At 37.9% G+C, this 22,468-nt stretch overlaps 1 protein-coding gene across 6 annotated transcripts in view; it reads right to left on the bottom strand.

Annotated features, from left to right (window-relative positions):
* SYNE3 (spectrin repeat containing nuclear envelope family member 3) overlaps positions 1–22,468 on the bottom strand; it is a 1,238,698-nt gene that overhangs the window by 258,782 nt on the left and 957,448 nt on the right. For all 6 annotated transcript variants that reach the window (XM_044074612.1, XM_044074615.1, XM_044074616.1 and 3 more), the window contains one exon: positions 16,055–16,210. In XM_044074612.1, coding sequence (XP_043930547.1) covers positions 16,055–16,210 — 156 coding nt within the window. The remainder of the gene's footprint in view (positions 1–16,054; positions 16,211–22,468) is intronic.

Genomic DNA, 22,468 nt, shown 5'->3' with positions numbered 1-22,468 from the left:
TTACATACCCACAGCTGTTGATTTTGAAAGCCTGTCTAGGTTGTGTTATGCTCTGTTGTTGTTGTTGTTTGTCTTTCGGCTTTTCCCAGTTAGGGGTCGCCACAGTGAAACTCTGGTCTGCTAATGATTGGCAGTTGGTTTTTATGGTGTCGAGTTGCAAACCCGATGCCCAACCTTCAACGAAGGCACGCCCATTCAACGCATGTCTTTCGAACGCCCACTCGACCGTGGGGAGGACCTGCAGACTCCACACAGAAGGCACCCCCAACCCAAGCCGAGAATCTAACGGGAGAACCTCTTGCTGTGAGGCAACAACAGTACCGCTGCACCACCACGGAAGTATTCTGTGATTATTAGTGAGTCCATAGTTACTATTTCAGGAACAAACGTTCTAACATATTTTTTCCTCTTGGGTAAATTTATTTAAATATCCTTGAAGGTAAAGACACCCCACATACTAAGGTCAGCTATTTAAATATATAGATCTTTTAGCATTTTTTTTGTCCCCATTGACTAAAAATCAGCAGCCCCTTTCCAACTAATAGACTCATTCTCCATTGCTGAGGTAAAGGTTGACTGAGAGAGGCCAACATGCAGATGGCTATCAGTGGTGCTTTTTTTGTGCTACACTACTGCTGCCACATGTACCTCACTAAGCAATGTGGAGGGGTAATGCACTGGGCTGGAGCAGAGAGGGGGAGTTTCCTCACAGGCAAAACCATCCTTTCTCCTGAAACATTAGTGGTGCGTTCTCTGGTCTCCACCAGTGGAATTTCACCACCTGTGTGTCCCTAGGTGTGTACAAACCTCCAGATTCCTCAGAAGACCTGAGCTTGCCATGCCCTTTCATTTCTCCCCCTCCCTGACTAGTTCCTCCAGTGCTAGGACCAGTAATCAAACTCCAGTCACCTGACTCACACTCATGACACTGTCCTCTGTGCACAGAGCCAGGTTTGCTGTTTAAAGTATTACCATTTGAACTAGCACTATGCATATTAACTTTAGGAACCTGTTGGAGAAAGCATGCAGACATTAATTTGCTCTTGCAGGCTTTGTATTCAGTTCCATGTGCATTGCTGTTGATTTCAGGGTTGTCTCTCAAGCTCAACCCATGCTCCTAACTCCAAAAAGTAAACTCTATTGCACTGACCATGCATTCTCTATCCTAACATCTAAACTACAGGACTCCATTTCTCTCTCAAGCTGAGATATCCAAAAGTACTCTGACTTCAGACAACAGCGCAAGGATCATAGGATCATAGGAGGTTACTAGAATAATGACCCAAGGGCCCTTACAAGCCTAAACAAGTTTTACCCTTATTTCCATGATCAGCACCTATCACCCTGTCCAAGAGGGACATAGGTGGAACCCCGGTGTGAATTTACTGCTACCCATCCAATTGTCCAGATTGCTTTTGAAGAGGGCCAATGAGGTGCTCTGTTTGACATGAAGTGGGAGTTTGTTCCAAGGGTGTGGTAACCTCTTGGAGACAAATCTATCCCTCCAGTGGGTTCTATTAATGTCACATAACAGGTCAAGGCCATTAGAGTGAATAACCCATGTACCATTTGACTTATGGATATGCAACATTTCCAATAAAGCAGGGTCAAATTTTGCCTTATAAGCAAGGCAAAGATTGCCTCTGAGTAGTGTGTATGAGACAGAATAAAGTGACAGTGATTTCAGATGGTCCTCTTAGGGCAGATGCTGAAGATCTTTTCCTTGTGAGAAACCTTTGTGGTCTCTCTAATTGTTGTAGGTGCTTGGAAAGGTACATACCAAAAGGGGCATTGTACTCAATTACTGGTCTGATGAGGGAAGAGTACAGGGAGGTTATAACTTCTTTTTTTCTGGAGGCAATGCCCTTACTTATGAGATGAGCAATACATAATGCCCTTCTTATCACTGTAGAGACAAGGTGATCAAAGGTAAGGTTGCTGTCAACCTGTGTGCCCAGGTCTCTCACCAATGAGTGTGTACTAAGGGTGTTGTTATTGATGTGGTAGTTAGCAGGAACATCACTCATCCTGAAAGGGATGATAATACATTTTTTTTGCATTGACTTTAAGGTCATGAATTTAGCACCAGTCAATTGTTTGTGTAAGACCCTCTTGTAGGATGTTGACATCAGTTGGAGATTCTGTGACTACTCCCAGTTTGCAGTCATCAGCAAACTTTGTCAGTCACAGATGTTTAGTTTTAGGTTGCACTTCAGAGAAATTGATTCCAAACAGTAGAGGTCCCAGGACAGATCCCTGTGGAACACCACTGGTTACAGATCTGCTACTGGAGGGATATTCCCCTATTTTGACTATCTGGGTTCTATCAGTGAGCCAGTTAGCAACCCATCTAATGACATATGGGTTGATACCTCTCTGGGTGAGTTTGTCAATTATGTCTGAGTGGGGGGTAGTGTCAAAAGTCTTGGCTAAGGCTAGGTAGGCTGTATGCACAAATTTCCCCTCATCATGGTCCTTGGTGACTGCCTCAAAGAAGTCCACCAGGTTTAACAGGCATGATCTCCCTTTGACAAATCCAAATTGAGTAGGGTCAAGTGTTTGGAGGTTACCAATGTCTTTGCTGATGAGGTCCATGATGATTCTTTCCATGGCCTTGCAGATAAGGCTAATCAGGCTAATAGGGCTATAGTTCCCAGACCAGTGGAAACACCACCTTTGTACAAGGGGATAATGGTGGCCTTTTTCCATTCAGCTGGGATGAAGCCAGTGCTTAGACTATGATTGGAAAGAATACTCAATGACGTTGCTAATTCTTGTTTGAGTCCATGTATGACGTAGCCTGGGATGTTATCAGGTCCTATGGATGCTGTGTTTTTGACCTCAGAGGGGGCGTTCACGACCTGCTCTTTAGAGATATAAGGTAGAGGACAGGTGGTAGGGATGTTTCGGGGTAAGTGTGGCAGGGAAAGGGGAGTGAAGTTTTCACAGAACCTATCGGCTAACAGGTTAGCAATGTCCACAGGCTCGGTATATGTGGTATCATTAACTACCAGTTCAGCACAAACCTGATCCTTTCCTTTTAGGTTATGGATGTAACTAAAGAATGCCTTATGGTTATCCTTTGTTGAGGAAGCTCATTTAGATTCATAGTTAGCTTTGGAGGTCTTCACAAAGAGTCTTATTTGTTTTTTTAAGCTGAGGAGGGATTGTTTCCAGTTTGGGGCTTGCTCCCTCTTACTCTTAGACAGCAATTTCTTCCTCTTATTGTAAAGCCTGTTAATGGCAGTTGTCCACCAGACAGGTTTGCTCTTCCTTGAGCAGCTTGTTTTAGTCCTATCAGGTACTGCTGAGTTAATGCATTTCTTCATGTGTTTGTATAAAGCATTTGTGTGGAACTTGGCATAGTTGCCAGTGCCATCTGAGGGAGGAGATGCAGTGAAGCTATTTATACCATCTTGTAAGAGGTTATAATCCGCTTTGGAGAAGTTTTTAGTTTAGCTTGAGCTGGGGGGGTGGTCAGGTGTGATAGTAACTTCGAGTGATACTGATTTATGGTGAGATCTCCCCAAGGAAGACCTCACAGTGAGGGTGCTACAGTGATCCCCCATATTGGTAAGCACCAGATCCAGGATGTTAACACCCCTTGTGGGGGTATCAACTAGCTGGTCCAGGGCATTAGAGTTAATGAAGTTGAGGAACCTTTGGGCAAGTGAGTTTCCACATGAGTAATTTCCCCAGTCAATGGTTGGGTAGTTAAAGTCACCCAAAACCATGGCGTTCAGATGTATCTTGATAGACTCAAGTAGATCCAATAAGGCAGAGTGAATGCCCTGATTCATTGATGGGGTCCTGTAGCTGGCAATAACTTAAATAGGTGTCCTACAAACAGTTAATTGCACCTGAAGTATCTCCAGGGAATTGTGCTGTCTAACCAAATTGGAGGTGTATTTATCTTTAATGAATATTTTTACACCACCTCCTTCTCTAGTTTTCATGCCTTCAGTTTATGGTCTGAATGTGTGGAAGAAGGTGTAACCCAAAACGGCTGGTGTGTTCTCCGCAGTCTTGAACCAGGTCTCTGTGACTGCACAGATGTCTGTGTCTTCTAAGGTCAGGACTGCTTCCAGCGAGTGCAGTTTTGTGTTAAGACTCCTAGAGTTTGGCAGCAAATCCTTGATGTTGTTCTTAGATGGTGTTTTTATGTTGAGAAGTCCATCTAAGAACAACCTCAAGGAACACCTCTTCACCCAAGTAAAGTGCAGCTGCACTCACTCAGGTTACTTTACATGAACCCTGCAGCTCTCTCGCACCCCTTTATCCCTACTTCATGCTTTCTTATCTCATCTCGTCATCCTCTCACAACCTCTCATTCATCCTTCCTCCCTCCTCACTTTGCATCTCTCTCACGCATTATCTTCTTTCTACTCCTCTTCACTCTGCGTGGCTCTCACACCTTTTCTCTGTCTTCTCCCCATGATATCCTTTCTTGCAACTGTTCTCACTTGCCTCTTCTAATGTCTTCATATGTCTCTATATAATGATATGCTTGCATTCTTGCAGCATAAGCCATCTCAGTCATTATGACTACATCTTATTCAAAAAGCTCTGCTAAGCATAATTCTAATTTTCCATCCATGTTATGACACTGTTATCTGCTTCTTGAACTAAATGTTGTAGCATACCCTTGCATCTGTAAATATGCATATATATATTTGTTTTTAGCATATCCTTGTATCTGTAAATATGTTTTGCTCATTTCTTATGTGATCCTATTCACCAAGGCTATGCTGCAAATAGTTCATTGAGATCAGTGCACTACCCAAAGTAAAACAAATATAACAGACAAAAAACAAAAACACATAAATAAATAAATGTTGACAGCTTGTATTAGTTGTAGAAGGCTGTGTGATTGAAAGTTGGTTAAAGAACATTTACTGTTTTATGCAATAACTTTTTAAATAGATTCTTTCCAGGTAGTATAATTATTCTGATATATTTAATGGTGAAGAAAACCAAACTAAGTATCTCCATCTCACCACCTATTCAGGGACAAACATACATTAGCAACTCCTCCAAAGCACAACTAAAGAACTACCTTGATATGTCCATGCCACAAAAGTGAGCCCCTCCAAATATTTTTCCATGGTTGAGAGCAAAAGCAAATACAAACCAACACCCCCCTTAAGACTCTCCTTAGCAGTATACGTACCCCCAGGATTTATACACACTCGCTAACACATTAGTATTTTGTTTTAAACCTCCTTAGCAGTATAATGCACTTCAGGATTTATACACACTAGCTAACACATTAGTATTTTGTTTTAAACCTCCTTAGCAGTATACGCATTTCAGGATTTATACACACTAGCTAACACATTAGTATTTTGTTTTAAACCTCCTTAGCAGTATACGTACCCCCAGGATTTATACACACTCGCTAACACATTAGTATTTTGTTTTAAACCTCCTTAGCAGTATACGTACCCCCAGGATTTATACACACTAGCTAACACATTAGTATTTTGTTTTAAACCTCCTTAGCAGTATCACGCATTCCCAGGATTTATACACACTAGCTAACACATTAGTATTTTGTTTTAAACCTCCTTAGCAGTATACTTACCCCCAGGATTAATACACACTCGCTAACACATTAGTATTTTGTTTTAAACCTCCTTAGCAGTATACGTACCCCCAGGATTTATACACACTAGCTAACACATTAGTATTTTGTTTTAAACCTCCTTAGCAGTATACGTACCCCCAGGATTTATACACACTAGCTAACACATTAGTATTTTGTTTTAAACCTCCTTAGCAGTATACGCATTCCAGGATTTATACACACTAGCTAACACATTAGTATTTTGTTTTAAACCTCCTTAGCAGTATAATGCATCCCAGGATTTATATACACTAGCTAACACATTAGTATTTTGTTTTAAACCTCCTTAGCAGTATACGTACCCCCAGGATTTATACACACTAGCTAACACATTAGTATTTTGTTTTAAACCTCCTTAGCAGTATACGTACCCCCAGGATTTATACACACTAGCTAACACATTAGTATTTTGTTTTAAACCTCCTTAGCAGTATAATGCATTCCCAGGATTTATACACACTCGCTAACACATTAGTATTTTGTTTTAAACCTCCTTAGCAGTATACGTACCCCCAGGATTTATACACACTCGCTAACACATTAGTATTTTGTTTTAAACCTCCTTAGCAGTATACGTACTCCCAGGATTTATACACACTAGCTAACACATTAGTATTTTGTTTTAAACCTCCTTAGCAGTATACGTACTCCCAGGATTTATACACACTAGCTAACACATTAGTATTTTGTTTTAAACCTCTTTACTCTCACTCTCACCTTTTCTCACAAACAAACTAATGCTCTCATTATTGTACTATATTACATGTTACATGCACACACGCACACATACACACCTAGAAATCAATTTCCTGCACTCTCAGTGTCAAGATCTATAACACTTCTAACTAGTGCATCCCTTTTCTTTATTAGTGATACCGAACACTTATATTAGTCATTTAGTCACAACATACAAATTTATATACATTAATCATGCTGTAATTACATGTACACTCTTCCACATCTTCACATATAACTTTTGTTACATGCTGTCTGTATATTTACTTAAATACTGTGAAACGTCTTACTATATATAAATGAACGTACCTTTTGAATATTGCTAGATATTTTATAATTTATAAATATGGAATCTTTTCCCCTGGGCATCTGATGAAAAGGTTTCCTCCAAGTGCTCCAGTTAAATCCCACATTCCAAAGACATGCAGTATGTGGAGTGGACACTCTAAATTGGCCATAGGTGTGAGTGTGTGTGTGCTAGTGGGTGGTACAGATGAAATGCTGCAGCAGGGCTAGTCACCCAGTGGTGTAAACCTTGGCTTGAGATGATTGTCACTGTTGAAGTGACACCCTGACCCCATGTGCAAAATGGGAAAAGGGGTTGAGGATGGATAAATGGGTCTGCTGAAAAATGATACTTCTGATGTTCAGTCAGATTATCCTAATTAAAAAATGGAAATAAATAAATTGCCCCTGTGATGCTTTCACTGTATTATGAATATTCAGCATGCAAGGCCACTCTTCTAACAGTGAAATATTTCCAGCCTTTTTATATCTCTCTTAGATATTGTGATACTTGGGCAGGGGGACTCACATTTGACCTCCAAAACAGTAGATAGCTATGAAGGTAGACAGATGTATGGAACAATGGACAGACAAATACAAAGCTAATCATGAGAATGCTTTGTAATTCTGTGAAGGAAGTACAGTGGAGATTTGTAGTTTGCATTGTGTTCATAGAGCATTGTGCTAGACAGCGTAACCTGTGTGAGCATTTTTGTGTGTGTGTATTTATATGTGTTTGTGTGTCTGTGTGTACACATGTACCCTTGTCTGTCTGTCTATGCTCATACGAGTCTGCATATGTGTGTGTTTGTGACATTTATTGACAGGTGACATGTGTTTTCTGTGTTCTGAGTAGAATTGTTATAGTACAAAATGTTAAATGCTGTGGCGATGTGACTTTTTTTTTTTTTTGTAATTTGTTAAAGACCTCTCTTCTTTTTTCTCACTATGTTTTATGTGTTATTATCAACCCTATTGCTGTTTATGGTATTACTATTTTCTATACATACATACATATATCTATCTATATATCTATAGCTATATATATATATATATATATATATATATACATATATATATATATATATATATATATATATATATATATATATATATATATGGGTCCCCTTTAGTCGACTGAACATTTATAAGTTTGAACCACATATGGCCGAGACCATATGTTTGAACTTATAAAAGCCCGATCTGACTGAATGGAGATCTCCGTACAGAGCGGAAAGGGAAGATCTCCCATTTCTGCAATGTAGTGCAATCTCGAAGCTGGTATATTTAATAAGGGGTAGTGCAGGGGGCGAACCCCCTGCTATAGATGTTTACATTTGTGTTTTTTTTTATTTTTTGTTGTTTTACTTTGGATTTTGAACTTTTACAAGTTCGAACATATGTGGTTCGAACTTGTAAAAGTTCGACCACAAGTAGACCCATATATATATATATATATATATATATATATATATATATATATATATATATATATACACATATATGTTTTGTGTAATATATTTACATATATATGTGTGTATGTACATGTGTGTGATTACGTGTGTTTAGTTAATCCCTGGTTTGGTCGATCACCGAAAGTGCAGGATTGTTTGTTGAACAGACATTTTGTTGGATGTTTTGTTCATGGAAACAGGTAAGTGGGATGTATAGTAGGTGTGTGTGTGTGTGTGTGTGTGTGTGTGTGTGTGTGTGTGTGTGTGTGTGTGTGTGTGTGTGTGTTTGTAAATGTGTGTGGGTTATGGTTAGAATAAGAGTTAGGTAATGGGATAAATTAAGTATGTGTGTGATAGTGAGTCCTTAGGATTAAGGTTAGGGATGGGTTAAGGGATAGATTTAGTGCGCTTGTGTGTTTTTGTATGTGTGCATGCCTGGTGAGTGTCCGAGCTGCTTGTGTAGTAGTAGTGTTATGGGAAGGTTTTTTTTTTTTAATTAAAGTTGCACACTAGGATTAGAGGCAGAGGGAGGGTTAGAGCTAAGATTAGTAATATGTGCTAACCCTAACCCTAATATACATATTAAAAAAAACTCCTCATAACATTACCATTATTCAGACATATTTGGGCTGAATGCTGTCAGATTTTGGATCTTGCATCGGAAAAGGAAATTAGTCTCCATTTTCAAAGTACTACTTGTCAATATGTTGTACGAGCAATATAATGACAGTTCAAAATGTTGGATCACTGTTTTGTATGTCAACTGAGTGATATGCCAACCTATCATTATATAAGAAAACACACACACACACACACACACACACACACACACACACACACACACACACACACACACACACACAAACACACACATGTATATATATATATATATATATATATATATATATATATAGCTTTGAAACTATTCTTGTTTATTTTGCAACTTATTAAAATACTTAATGATTTGGAAAAACTTTTCACCATGAACAGGTCACTTAACTATCTTATGCAGTGATTTATTGCATCTCTTAAACTAGCCCTGACAGCATTTCATATAAAAATGGCATGTTAGTTTGGAGTAATATACGTCATTGAAGTACTCAGCAAACATAAACCTTCACAACAGGTTTGGTTAAACATGTATCTGAAAATATCTTGCAGCCTGCTTATCTTGTACAGCGTTGAATAAGGCATTGCTGCCATCTTGTGGTATTACTAGAAACTGACCAAATAGAAAAAGTCCTATAGCTTGCTACTACAACTACGATAAAGCTGAAAAGTTTATCACCCAGAGGGGTGTTGTAGTCTAGGTAAAATCAGCATTAAAGCTGCAGGTTATCACCTAGAGGGGTGTTGTAGTCTAGGTAAAATCAGCAATAAATCGGCCCAAACTGCAGAATCCTATATAAATGCATTCTACGGACATCTCCAGGAATGCATGGATCATGCTATCCCAAACAAAACCAAGACCCAATCATCCAAAGGCAGGCGTCCAGTCTGGTGGACCCCTGCCATAAATAAACTGTACAACAGAAGGAAGAAGCTACTACATGATAGAGCAAAATCCCTAATAGGGAAGGCATCTCTGATCAGTACTAGCAAAAAATTACGATCCCTCATAAAATCCTCCAAGGCCAGCTTCGAGAGAAAAATTGCACAGGACACCAAAGACAATCATAAGGCTTTTTTCAGTTATGTTAGAAACTTGGGATGCAACTCCCAGACTTGTTCTGAGTTGATTCTAAACGACAAAAAATACACTGAACCCACAGACATCGCCAATATCCTGGCAGACAGGTTCAGTGCAAACTCCCCCCCCTCCCCCCCAAAAGAGCAAGTATCCCGGCAGAGAGCTGCCTCCCAAACATCTCAGATGCTCAGGTGAAGGCTGCCCACATCAAAGCAAAAAACACTGCTTCCATGGGACCAGATGGCGTCCCAGGTTGTGTCCTACATGAACTCCAAGAGGAACTAATCCCTCAAATAAAACAGCTATACAATCTCAGCCTCACTACAGGATATGTGCCCACAGAATGGCGTACAGCAACAGTGGTCCCACTCCACAAAGCTGAAGCCTCTACGGACCCTGGAAACTATCGCTCCATAAGCCTGACTAACTTAGTCTGCAAGGCTATGGAGAGGATCATCATGGAGCTCATAAACAAAGACGTTTGGGACCTACAGACACTAGATCTTACCCAGTTCGGCTTTGTCAAGGGCAGATCCTGCCTTTTGAACCTGGTTGACTTCTTTGAAACAGTCACCAAAGCCATAGATGAAGGAAGGTAGTCCACACAGCCTATCTGGACCTTGCAAAGGCATTTGACACAATACCCCACTCGGGCATCATAGATAAGCTATCCAGCTTAAATATAAACCCCTCTGTCACAAGATGGGTCACAAACTGGCTCAAAGACAGAACCCACAGAGAGAGAGTTGCTGGAGCCATGTCAGACTCGAAACCGGTCACAGGTGGCATCCCACAGGGTTCTGTCCTGGGACCACTCTTGTTTGCTATATACTTTTCTGAGGTACAGGCAAACGTGGGAGGACTATGGCTCACCAAGTTCGCAGACGACTGCAAACTGGGTGCCATAATCAACTCTCCAGCTGACACAAACATCCTTCAAAAAGGTCTCACAGAGACAGATAACTGGTGCCAGCGCCATGGTTTAAAGCTAAATGCCAAAAAATGTATAGTCATACCCTTTGGCAAAAACAATGTGCCCACAAATTACCACATAGGCGGAAACCCATTAAGTACAGAGAAAGTTGGGGACCCAAGTTGATAGCAATCTCTCCTTTGAAAACCACATTGCCAAAGTGGTTAGAAAGACCTTCTACATAGCCCACCTCATCACGATGGGTTTCACATCTAGATCAAGAGAGGTAATCGTGCCCCTTTATTCATCCCTCATCAGGCCCATCATAGAATACAATGCCCCTTTTGGGATGTACCTTACCCGACACCTGCAGCAATTAGAAAGACCCCAAAAGTATCTCACCAAGAGGATCAAGGGTCTCAAACAGATGCCATATGCTGCTCGGTTAAAAACTCCAGCTCTACTCAGTTGCATACCGCCTACTGAGGCGATCTATGCCTGACATACAAAGCTATGTCAAATCCAGAATTAATGGACATGCTCCACCTCAGTAAATCTAAATCCCTTAGAGCCACATGCTCGAGGGACTTGAACCTCAGCACAGAAATAAATAGAACTTGCTGGAGGGACAGGTTCATAACCCAGAGGCTCCCTTCGCCTGGAATATAATTCCAGTTCATGTGAGGCAGAGCACCTCACTGAACCTCTTCAAGAAGAATCTCGATAAGTGGATGGGGGATCGTAGGTTTGTCCCAGGGATTACTCCCGTGTCACTATTAGACAGAGGCACAGTAAACTAAACCTTAAAAAGGGCACAGTATACTCAAATCAAGGGGTGGCGTAAGCCATACAGAATCAGGCTAGGCTTATAATTGCCCCAGGGCAGATAGCCTAGTATGAACCTATGAACCTATTAAAGCTGCAGGTTATCACCTAGAGGGATGTTGTAGTCTAGGTAAAATCAGCATTAAAGCTGCAGTTTATCACCTAGAGGGATGTTGTAGTCTAGGTAAAATCAGCATTAAAGCTGCAGGTTATCACCTAGAGGGATGTTGTAGTCTAGGTAAAATCAGCATTAAAGCTGCAGGTTATCACCCAGAGGGGTGTTGTAGTCTAGGTAAAATCAGCATTAAAGCTGCAGGTTATCACCCAAAGGGATGTTGTAGTCTAGGTAAAATCAGCATTAAAGCTGCAGGTTATCACCTAGAGGGATGTTGTAGTCTAGGTAAAATCAGCATTAAAGCTGCAGGTTATCACCCAAAGGGATGTTGTAGTCTAGGTAAAATCAGCATTAAAGCTGCAGTTTATCACCCAGAGGGGTGTTGTAGTCTAGGTAAAATCAGCATTAAAGCTGCAGGTTATCACCCAGAGGGATGTTGTAGTCTAGGTAAAATCAGCATTAAAGCTGCAGGTTATCACCTAGAGGGGTGTTGTAGTCTAGGTAAAATCAGCATTAAAGCTGCAGGTTATCACCCAAAGGGATGTTGTAGTCTAGGTAAAATCAGCATTAAAGCTGCAGGTTATCACCTAGGGGGATGTTGTAGTCTAGGTAAAATCAGTATTAAAGCTGCAGGTTATCACCCAAAGGGATGTTGTAGTCTAGGTAAAATCAGCATTAAAGCTGCAGGTTATCACTTAGAGGGATGTTGTAGTCTAGGTAAAATCAGTATTAAAGCTGCAGGTTATCACCCAAAGGGATGTTGTAGTCTAGGTAAAATCAGCATTAAAGCTGCAGTTTATCACCCAGAGGGGTGTTGTAGTCTAGGTAAAATCAGCATTAAAGCTGCAGGTTATCACCCAGAGGGATGTTGTAGTCTAGGTAAAATCAGCATTAAAGCTGCAGTTTATCACCTAGAGGGATGTTGCAGTCTAGGTAAAATCAGCATTAAAGCTGCAGGTTATCACCTAGAGGGATGCTGTAGTCTAGGTAAAATCAGCATTAAAGCTGCAGGTTATCACCTAGGGGGATGTTGTAGTCTAGGTAAAATCAGCATTAAAGCTGCAGGTTATCACCTAGAGGGATGTTGTAGTCTAGGTAAAATCAGCATTAAAGCTGCAGGTTATCACCTAGAGGAATGTTGTAGCCTAGGTAAAATCAGCATTAAAGCTGCAGGTTATCACCTAGAGGGGTGTTGTAGTCTAGGTAAAATCAGCATTAAAGCTGCAGGTTATCACCTAGAGGGATGTTGTAGTCTAGGTAAAATCAGCATTAAAGCTGCAGTTTATCACCCAGAGGGATGTTGTAGTCTAGGTAAAATCAGCATTAAAGCTGCAGGTTATCACCCAGAGGGGTGTTGTAGTCTAGGTAAAATCAGCATTAAAGCTGCAGGTTATCACCTAGAGGGATGTTGTAGTGTACGTAAAATTAGCATTAAAGCTGCAGGTTATCACCTAGACTGATGTTGTAGTCTAAATAAAATCAGCATTAAAGCTGCAGATTATCACCTAGAGGGATGTTGTAGTCTAGGCAAAATCAGCATTAAAGCTGCAGGTTATCACCTAGAGGGATGTTGTAGTCTAGGTAAAATCAGCATTAAAGCTGCAGGTTATCACCTAGAGGGATGTTGTAGTCTAGGTAAAATCAGCATTAAAGCTGCAGTTTATCACCCAGAGGGGTGTTGTAGTCTAGGTAAAATCAGCATTAAAGCTGCAGGTTATCACCCAGAGGGATGTTGTAGTCTAGGTAAAATCAGCATTAAAGCTGCAGTTTATCACCCAGAGGGGTGTTGTAGTCTAGGTAAAATCAGCATTAAAGCTGCAGTTTATCACCCAGAGGGGTGTTTTAATCTAGGTTAAATCAGCACTAAAGCTGCATTTTGCATCACACAATAGAAATTTTCCATTTGTAGGGAGGTATCTGACAGAAGAAGGGAGCATATTCCAGGTTCACAATGATCCTCTGGTGGCATTCCTACTTGCTGATAATTCAGCAACAGCAGCTTTATGTTTGGTTTTGCGGGCTTCCTTCACCAAGCTGTTCATCAACATTTCAGCCATCATTAGACTGACATGCATCTCTATATTCCATGCCTTTGGCACAGCAACATATAAGGGTTTGACATGACACTTGAGAAACTAGTGGGTAAAGAAAATAGCAGAGATCTAGCAGATATGCTGCCTTAACCTTCATGGCCTCTGATGATCAGTACTTTTAGTTTAACAACTTTTAAATCATAGCACATGAAAAGAGCTTTTCTCTGTAACTGACAAGTTACTACCTGGACATTCAAGGGTAAATTGATGTTGTTCTCCATTGGGTAAGGTGGTCGTGGGCCTGTTAATTTTATTCAGTGAAATTCAGAGCTTTTCTGTTTTGGTGGTTGACTTGACTGTAATAAGAAGTGCATATACCAAAGTGGGCTTAAGCACCTACGTCACCAAGTGCTAGCCTTGTTTATTTGGTTTAAAGACTGCATACTGTGCAGCAATTACCCCGCAGCAAATGAGTTTTGTGGATGGTATTTTGTACATTTGCAGAATGGGCCAAGGACTGAGTCAGTCAAACACTCCACTTAAAATTGCTGTTTCACTGTTATTAACATCTGGAGAAACATTGTCAGTTTTGGAGCATCCATGCTGAGTTTCTCATGAGATCCAATCAACATGGTCAGGATTCACAGATGGGGTAAGTACTGAAGAAGACTGGTGCATGGAAAAATGCCGGGTAAAGGCCTAAGTTCTAATTCATGAAAACGGTGGACCAGGGTTAGAATAGTTACATGTTACCGCACTCCAGACAGAAAAATGATGCACAGAACATACACAAACAAGGTAAACTGTGTGAATATTCATGCAAATGTAATTCACAGCTATACAATGTACAAAGACTGCCTACAGACATGGCCTTACCGCACAGATAGGTACACTAGCAGAAGGGAATGTGCACTGCTGCTGTGGAAACAGAGTGTTTGGTCCTACCCCCCCCCCCAAGATTCCCAACATATGCAGACTCATAACATCTGCTTGTCTCTTTTCTAATTTTTCCAAACGTTTAAGGTTTCTCATACCATGACGGGAACAGACCTCATACTCAAGTCAGGGTAAGATTAGAATTCAGGAAATGACTATCACTTCATTCTTTGATGTTAGCCATGAGTGCTCTTCTCAGCACCCACAGTGTACTCAGAATCGCCTTCTTCTGCAGTTCATACAGTGTTACATGTACGGGTGACATAATTAGGCAATTGTTAGAATGACAGTTTATTAGTCCTGTTGCTCCTACTACTAATAAAACTGTTGGGGTATCTTTCCTCTACATTGTTCTCATTTCTGCCTGCAGATCTTGTTATATTGTGATTTTGTGCTTCTCGCTACATGATTCTATAACCACTGGGTGTAGCAATTTCAGTGATCAATAGAACTTCTGTCTTCTATTCTTGAATGACTATTCTTGTATCTATTTTCTCAATTGCTGGTAATCAGTGATCCCATGTGATACGAACCTCATCATTTTCAGTAATGCTTTATAGTTCACGTTTCCAATGTTTCTCAGCTATGTCTACATTACAGTGTTTGCACAATCCCCAGTGCAAAACGTACAGATGCTAGGATGCATCTGTGTGCACAGATGCCCATGTGCACACAGACGCACATCATTTGTGCCTATCAGTATACAGACCCTCAGCCATGACTGTATCACACTCGGCAGCAAGAACAAGACATGTAACTGTTTCCAGTTCTTTTTTACTGTATTTGTCTGTTTCTCCATCTTACCTTACAGACTTTGAAAACCAATATGTAGGTAGCCTGTAAGCAGCCCTGCTACCATAGTGCAGTGATACCCAAATGCTGCAATGAGCAGAATACACACAACACATACACACGCACATGCATGCGTACGCGCGCGCACACACACACACACACACACACACACACACACACACACACACACACACATGCATGAGTGTGCTCAGACACATTCACACACTCTTCTGTATAGGTCTGAATCTAGTCTATGCCACAACAAACAAAGTGCAACAATTAAAAAAATGTAGTTCAAATAACATATACACCTTAAAAGAACCTCTATGGCACATAAACATGTGGGATACAATTGGGATGCTACACTAGATTTATAAAGGTTCCAGTGAATGTCAGCAAAGTACACAACTGTGAACCTATGCACCTATAAGAACAATCCATACTGCAACTGAGTTCTACTTCTTTTGTCATCCAACTAATATATTCCCATCTTGCTGCTACATTTTTAATTATCACAACTTCAAAGCAGGACACGATTTCTCTAAACATTTTATTTTACATCAACAGTTCAACCTTATGTGAGAATCAAGAGAAGACATGGGATTATGCAGCATGTTATACATGCACAGAAGAACAGGACTGGCACTTACTGATAAATCTCCAGCATCTCGGAGTTTTGATTTGTGCAGCATCCAGCGGTATCTCAGGTCCTCCAAATCCACATCCTCACTAAACTGTGCATCTTCCTGTGACTGCAAGAGTGATTCAAACATCTTCTGCCCCTGAGGAACCCTGGAACGCAACACCTACAAGAACAATGAGGACTGAATGAGCAATTTATGTTTAAATCATGCAAACTCTGAACTCACATTCTCCAATAATAAATTAGCTACACTCCAACACTGTTAGACAGGATGCTTAGCAAAAACAAATACAACCAACAAAAGACTTAATTTTGTCTGAATTATATTTCCACGCTGTCCTAATTATACATTATTGTAGGGCAGTTAGCCTATGACTGACTAGCTAATATTTAATTGCTTAACAGAAAACAGCAAAGCTATACGTTATTATGAAACTTTTTACAATGGCCATATGTTAGGAAATGTAATGAATAGCCTAAAGGAACCACATGCATCACTGCAACAGACATTTAGACTGGATAATTCTGACTGTTCACGTCCTTTCTACAATTATATATAAAGAATCATTCCAGACTGGGTTAGGTGACCACTGTTTATCTAAAAGCCACCAAATAAAACAGAGCAACAGAGCTATCAAGGCAGGCTACATATGATGTTATAGTGGGGGCTACTTCTTAAAACACAAAGGTTGATCTACACACAGATACAGACTGAGAAATATATATTTAATTTTGTATATATATATATATATATATATATATATATATATATATATATATATATATAGACATTTTCTTGCACATCACATCCCTTTGTCAATATCCACTCAAATATAGAGTTAAACATATGTCCGTCGGGATCTCACCTTGTCGATCATCTGCGTCGTCGGTCTTCTCGTCTCCTTCCATAGAGTGTCGGCCTTCTGACGTGTCGGTGTACTGAAGGGGACCCATATATATATATATATGTATATATATATATATATATATATATATATATATATATATATATATATATGGTTCCACTTCATATAATCGAAAGCTCATAACATCTAAACTCAAAACATCAAAACCATAACATCTAAACCTCATAACATCTAAAACTCATAACATCGAATCTCACAACATCGAAAACTACAAAGCAAATATAAATAACATCCCACACACTTTTTACTATGGTTATGCAGGGGGGCAAGCCCCCCCTGCACCCCCCACCGTAAATTAAATATACCAACTCCGAGATCGCACTACAGTGACAAAAAGTTAATTTCCTAACCCTACTGTATCACGATCAGCATAAAGAATGTACACAGTATGTCTAATTTACTACCTGTATGGCCCAAACACATGTATACAGTGGCATAATAAACACTATATACAGATTAAACCAAAAAAGTGTGGAAATGCACTGAACTCACCAATAATTCCAAACAACAGTGCTAAAACCAGAGCGGGACTCAAGCAAGGTATATCCAAAAGATGTTTAATGAATCCACACAACACAAACGTTAAAACAATAAAAACATGAACGCCTTCACTCAGATCATTTCATGTCCTATATCTGATCATAACTCAATTGTTTTTGAATTCATGATAAAAAATACTCATAATGTTCAGATCAAAAGGATACCAGCATACTTAACTCAGCTAAAAGACTATAAAGAATATATACTTTCAGAAGTACAACATACATTTAAGACATAATACTCCTGAAGTCTCCATTGTCTATGTTTGGGATGCCTTAAAATCATATCTATATGGACAAAGTATCAGATGGTATAATAATAAAAGGAAATCTTGGGATAAGGAATTGTTAGATATTCAAAGTAAACTAGACTCTTATAAACATAATAATAAAGAAAATATTATGGACAAGAAAGTTATTGAAGAAATAAACAAACTAAATGAGAAATACAAAGAAATTTTAACTCATAAAGTTAAAATAACTTTAGAGAAATACAAGTTTTGTCTTATTCAATAAGCCCCAAATACTTACATAGACTTAAAAATAAAACAAAAGATTGAATAAACAAAACCATATCAAAGAAATCTTTCTCTAAGGAAAAGAAGAATGTTTCTAGTATACCAGAAATACTGGATGAATTTAGAAATCACTTTCACAAGATTAACCATAACAACATTAACATGGAACCTAAAGATAAAATAAAGGAGTTTATAACCACAAACATGAATAAAAAGCTTAATAAACAACAGATTAAACTATTGGACAAGAGTATTTCATATACAGAAGTTATTACACAAATAAATAAGCTTAAATCAAACAAAGCACCGGGTAATGATGGTATTATACCAGAGATATATAAAATCCTTTCTAAAACTACATATTCATTAATACATAAGGTTTTATTCTGGCCCAAACTGAGTTAATAACCCCCCCATCTTGGTAATATACATTTATTTCACCAATTTTAAAACCTAATAAAGATCCAACTAGATGTTCTTCATATCGACCCATCTCATTACTTAATGTTGATTATAAAATGTTTATGAGTATTTTTGCTGATAGATTGAAGACAATTATCCGCATTATAGACATAGATCAGACGGCTTCATTGTAAATAGAAATACTTTTGATAATATAAGAAGAACTTTAACATTAATTGATTTTGCAAATAGGAAAAAGAAAGATTTAACACTTATTAGTCTTGATATAGGTTCAGCATTTGATTCAGTAAGTTGGGACTATCTGTTTACCTTAATGAAATGCACAAATTTCTCTGATGCATTTGTAAATTTAATTGAGCATTTATACAAAGGAACGGCTTATATTAAGGTAGGAACATATGTTTCACAAAATACCCATTCTTAAAGGTACAAAGCAAGGATGTCCACTTTCTCCACTATTATTCACTTTAGTAATGGAGCCTTGGGCTAATTTGATTAGAAACAGTACTGACATAGAGGGTTTTGAAATAGAAGAAAATACAACATCAAAAATTCAACTTTTGCAGATGATGTTCTAATTACATCAGCAGGATCTAATTCTTCTATGCAGTCTTTATTTGATAAAATGATGAATTTTAAAAGTATTTCTGGTTTAATATTCAATGAAGAAAAACTAAAATACTACCTATATATACAAAAAATACTCTCATTAGTGATTTTACTAAATATGTACCCAACTCAGGTCAGATAACTTATTTAGGTATAATACTATCTAAAGATATTAAATCTATTATATATAATAACTATAATACCTGTTTTCTTAATATACAAAATCTTTTAATACCTGGAATAATATGTTTTTACTATGGAGGAGAGACTTACAATTATTAAAATGATAATATTCCCCAATATTTTATACTTAATACAATCAATAATACTTTCACCTACAAAAATAACTATCAAGAAACTGAATACACTAATGTTAAATTTCTTATGGGCACCTAATAGACCTAGGATTGCATTAAAGAAACATACTAATAGCTGGTCTCAAGGGGTATTTCTTTTCCAGACTTTAATTTATATATTATCTCTTCTATTATAAAAGTTATTACTTTATTAATAGATCGGTCATATGTCGCATAAAATGGAAAGATTATTGGGAGCTAATTAGTATGCACTTCATGAAAATCTCCTTAACACATAAAAATATGATTATAAATAACTCCATGTTGTGGTTGCTAAAAGGAATTTTGTACTTCACCTATTACACCTAAACATATGGTCTGTTACCCATTAAATATTATTATTAGTTATCGTAACTTTATATTCATGCACCCTAAGTATAGGGAATGGAATTTTATTGTATTCCCTATAATTTATACTCAGGGTATGCTTATGTCATCTACTTCTGAAGGAGCTCATTTAGCTATAGATAATAATCTAAAGTACTGGTATCAGCTGATATCTGATAATAAAGTTAAAAATCTAGATTTCTTAAAACAAGAATTTGATCTAAGAGAAACTTGCTGGTTAGAGGTTCAGATCTTTAGACAACATCTCATTGATAGAATAGATCTAATGTCTATAACAGTTAAAGAATCTATTCCAAAACTGATTGATTACTTGATAATAAATTTACAGCATAAAGTTTCTGATAAAGGTAAACTTTCATATATACATAAAATTATCAGACAAGAAACTTTTTACAATGTAGATTCATACTGGAATTATTTCACCTCTATTAATGGGGACCCACCAACTCAACAAGATAAACAATATATATTGGAATCTGCTTATAGAACTACATCTTCCATTGTCTGGAGACTTTATACATGGAAATTTTTACATAGATCTTTTTATACACCTTTGATGATGAATAAAATTAATAATAAAGATAATCTATGTAAGAGATGTAATGTAGAAATTAATGCTGACTGGGCTCATATGTTTTATGACTGTATGAAGTTGAAAGAATACTGGAAGTCAATTAATGAATTTTTGCAGGCTCTTTTACAGATAATTTCATTATTTCTAAGTCTCTTATATTATTCAACACCTGTACCTCAATGTTAGAAATAATATTAAGCTTCCCATGGGAAGAAAAGATAGAATTCAGGGAACTTTTGTGGCAAGTGACCCTAGAAGCAGGAAATCCCCCTGCGTTAAATGATTATGTTTCAATATTGCCACTATTAAAATTAAGGTCTGCTAAGCTTTGAATGTATTTGAATGTAATAAAAAGTTTAGCCAGCAGATGGCATTGTTTCCTTAGATTACATACACCTATAACATTCACAATATAATAAGAAAGAAACAAGTGATAGTTTCAATTATATTTTTAATATTAGTAATGATTTTAAATAAAAACAAAATTGGATTTTATATATATATTTATTATTTTAAGAATTATTATTTAAAGCCTTATTGGTTTTAAGAGAAAAGTATATATGACAAGTCACGGACTCAAGTTTTAATTGTTTTTTAAGTGCAAAATCATTGGTTCTTTTGAATGCATTTAGCTTAATTTCATTGGTTTTTGTTAATTAAATCCAATATGTATATATACTACTAAAGGAAGTATACACTGGTCATCTGATGAAGTCTTGAGTAGTGAGACGAAAATGCATATGTACTGAGTGAAGGCATTCATGTTTTTATTGTTTTAACGTTTGTGTTGTGTGGATTCATTAAACATCTTTTGGATATACCTCACTTGAGTCCCGCTTTGGTTTTAGCACTATATACAGATTAACAGAATAAACTATAACATTCACATGTTTGATGATACACTACTCAATTTTATTTCATTTTTGAAGTGAGATTTGATGTTATGAGTTTTAGATGTTATGAGGTTTAGATGTTATGGTCTTGATGTTTTGAGTTTAGATGTTATGAGCTTTCAATTATATGAAGTGGAACCATACACACATACAGATACATACATATATATATATATATATATATATATATATCTGGTTTCACTTCAGAATGTCGAGTTACTGAAAACTTGAACTTCATATGGTCGAGACCATATGATCGAGTTTTCAGAAACTCGAAATTCCGAACTGAAATTAAAAAAAAAAGTCAAACACATAATTTCTGCAGGGGGGCAAGCTTTTCTGCACCCCCCCCCACACCCCCTACTTAAATATACCAACTCCGAGATCGCTCTACAGTGGGGAAAAGGGAAATCTCCCATTCCACGCTGTATGCAGAAGCGCAGAACGAGAGATTTCCTGTTTCTTCGCTATAGTGCAATCACAGCGATGGTATACTGAAGTAGGGAAGGTGAAAGGGGACTTACCCCCCCTGCAAAAAACTTTTATTAAACTAAATTTAAGTCTTTTTTTTTTAACACTTCACAATTTCGAGTTTCTGAAAATTCGATCATATGGTCTTGACCATATGAAGTTCGAGTTTTCAGTAACTTGACATTCTGAAGTGAAACCATAAATACGGGTCTATATCACATAGTCGAAGTGCTGTAACTTCGACTGACATATGTTCGAATACATATGTCTGAAGTTATGGAACTTCGACTACCTATAAAATAATAACACAACGGAAAAATGTAAAACTTGTTTTATGCAGGTGGGCAAGCCCCCCTGCACCCCCACACCCCCGCTACTTAAATATACCAACTCTGAGATCGCACCACATTGAAGTGAATGGAAACCTTCACTTATGGAGATTTCCATTCACATGCTCGAACATTTACAAATTCAAACATATGGTCTTGACCATATGTCGTTCGAAAGTGTAAATGTTTGACTACGTGCCATAGACCATATATATATATATATATATATATATATATATATATATATATATGTTTAACTCTATATTTGATTGGATATTGACAAAGGGATGTGATGTGCAAGAAAATGTCCATCAGAGCTGCTGTAAAGAAAATTGTCCTACTTGTGTCAACATTTATCACCACTCCATGCATGTTACTGTCACTGTAGCTCAGCCCTACATACTCTTACGCAGAACAAATGAAAGTTCACACAAT

Source organism: Protopterus annectens, chromosome 6.part0 (genome assembly GCF_019279795.1).
Source record: "Protopterus annectens isolate FY-2018-M chromosome 6.part0, PAN1.0, whole genome shotgun sequence".
NCBI classification, from domain to species: Eukaryota; Metazoa; Chordata; order Ceratodontiformes; family Protopteridae; genus Protopterus; species Protopterus annectens.
The sequence above is the reverse complement of the archived record's forward strand: the minus strand, read 5'-3'. Positions and strand labels throughout refer to the sequence as shown.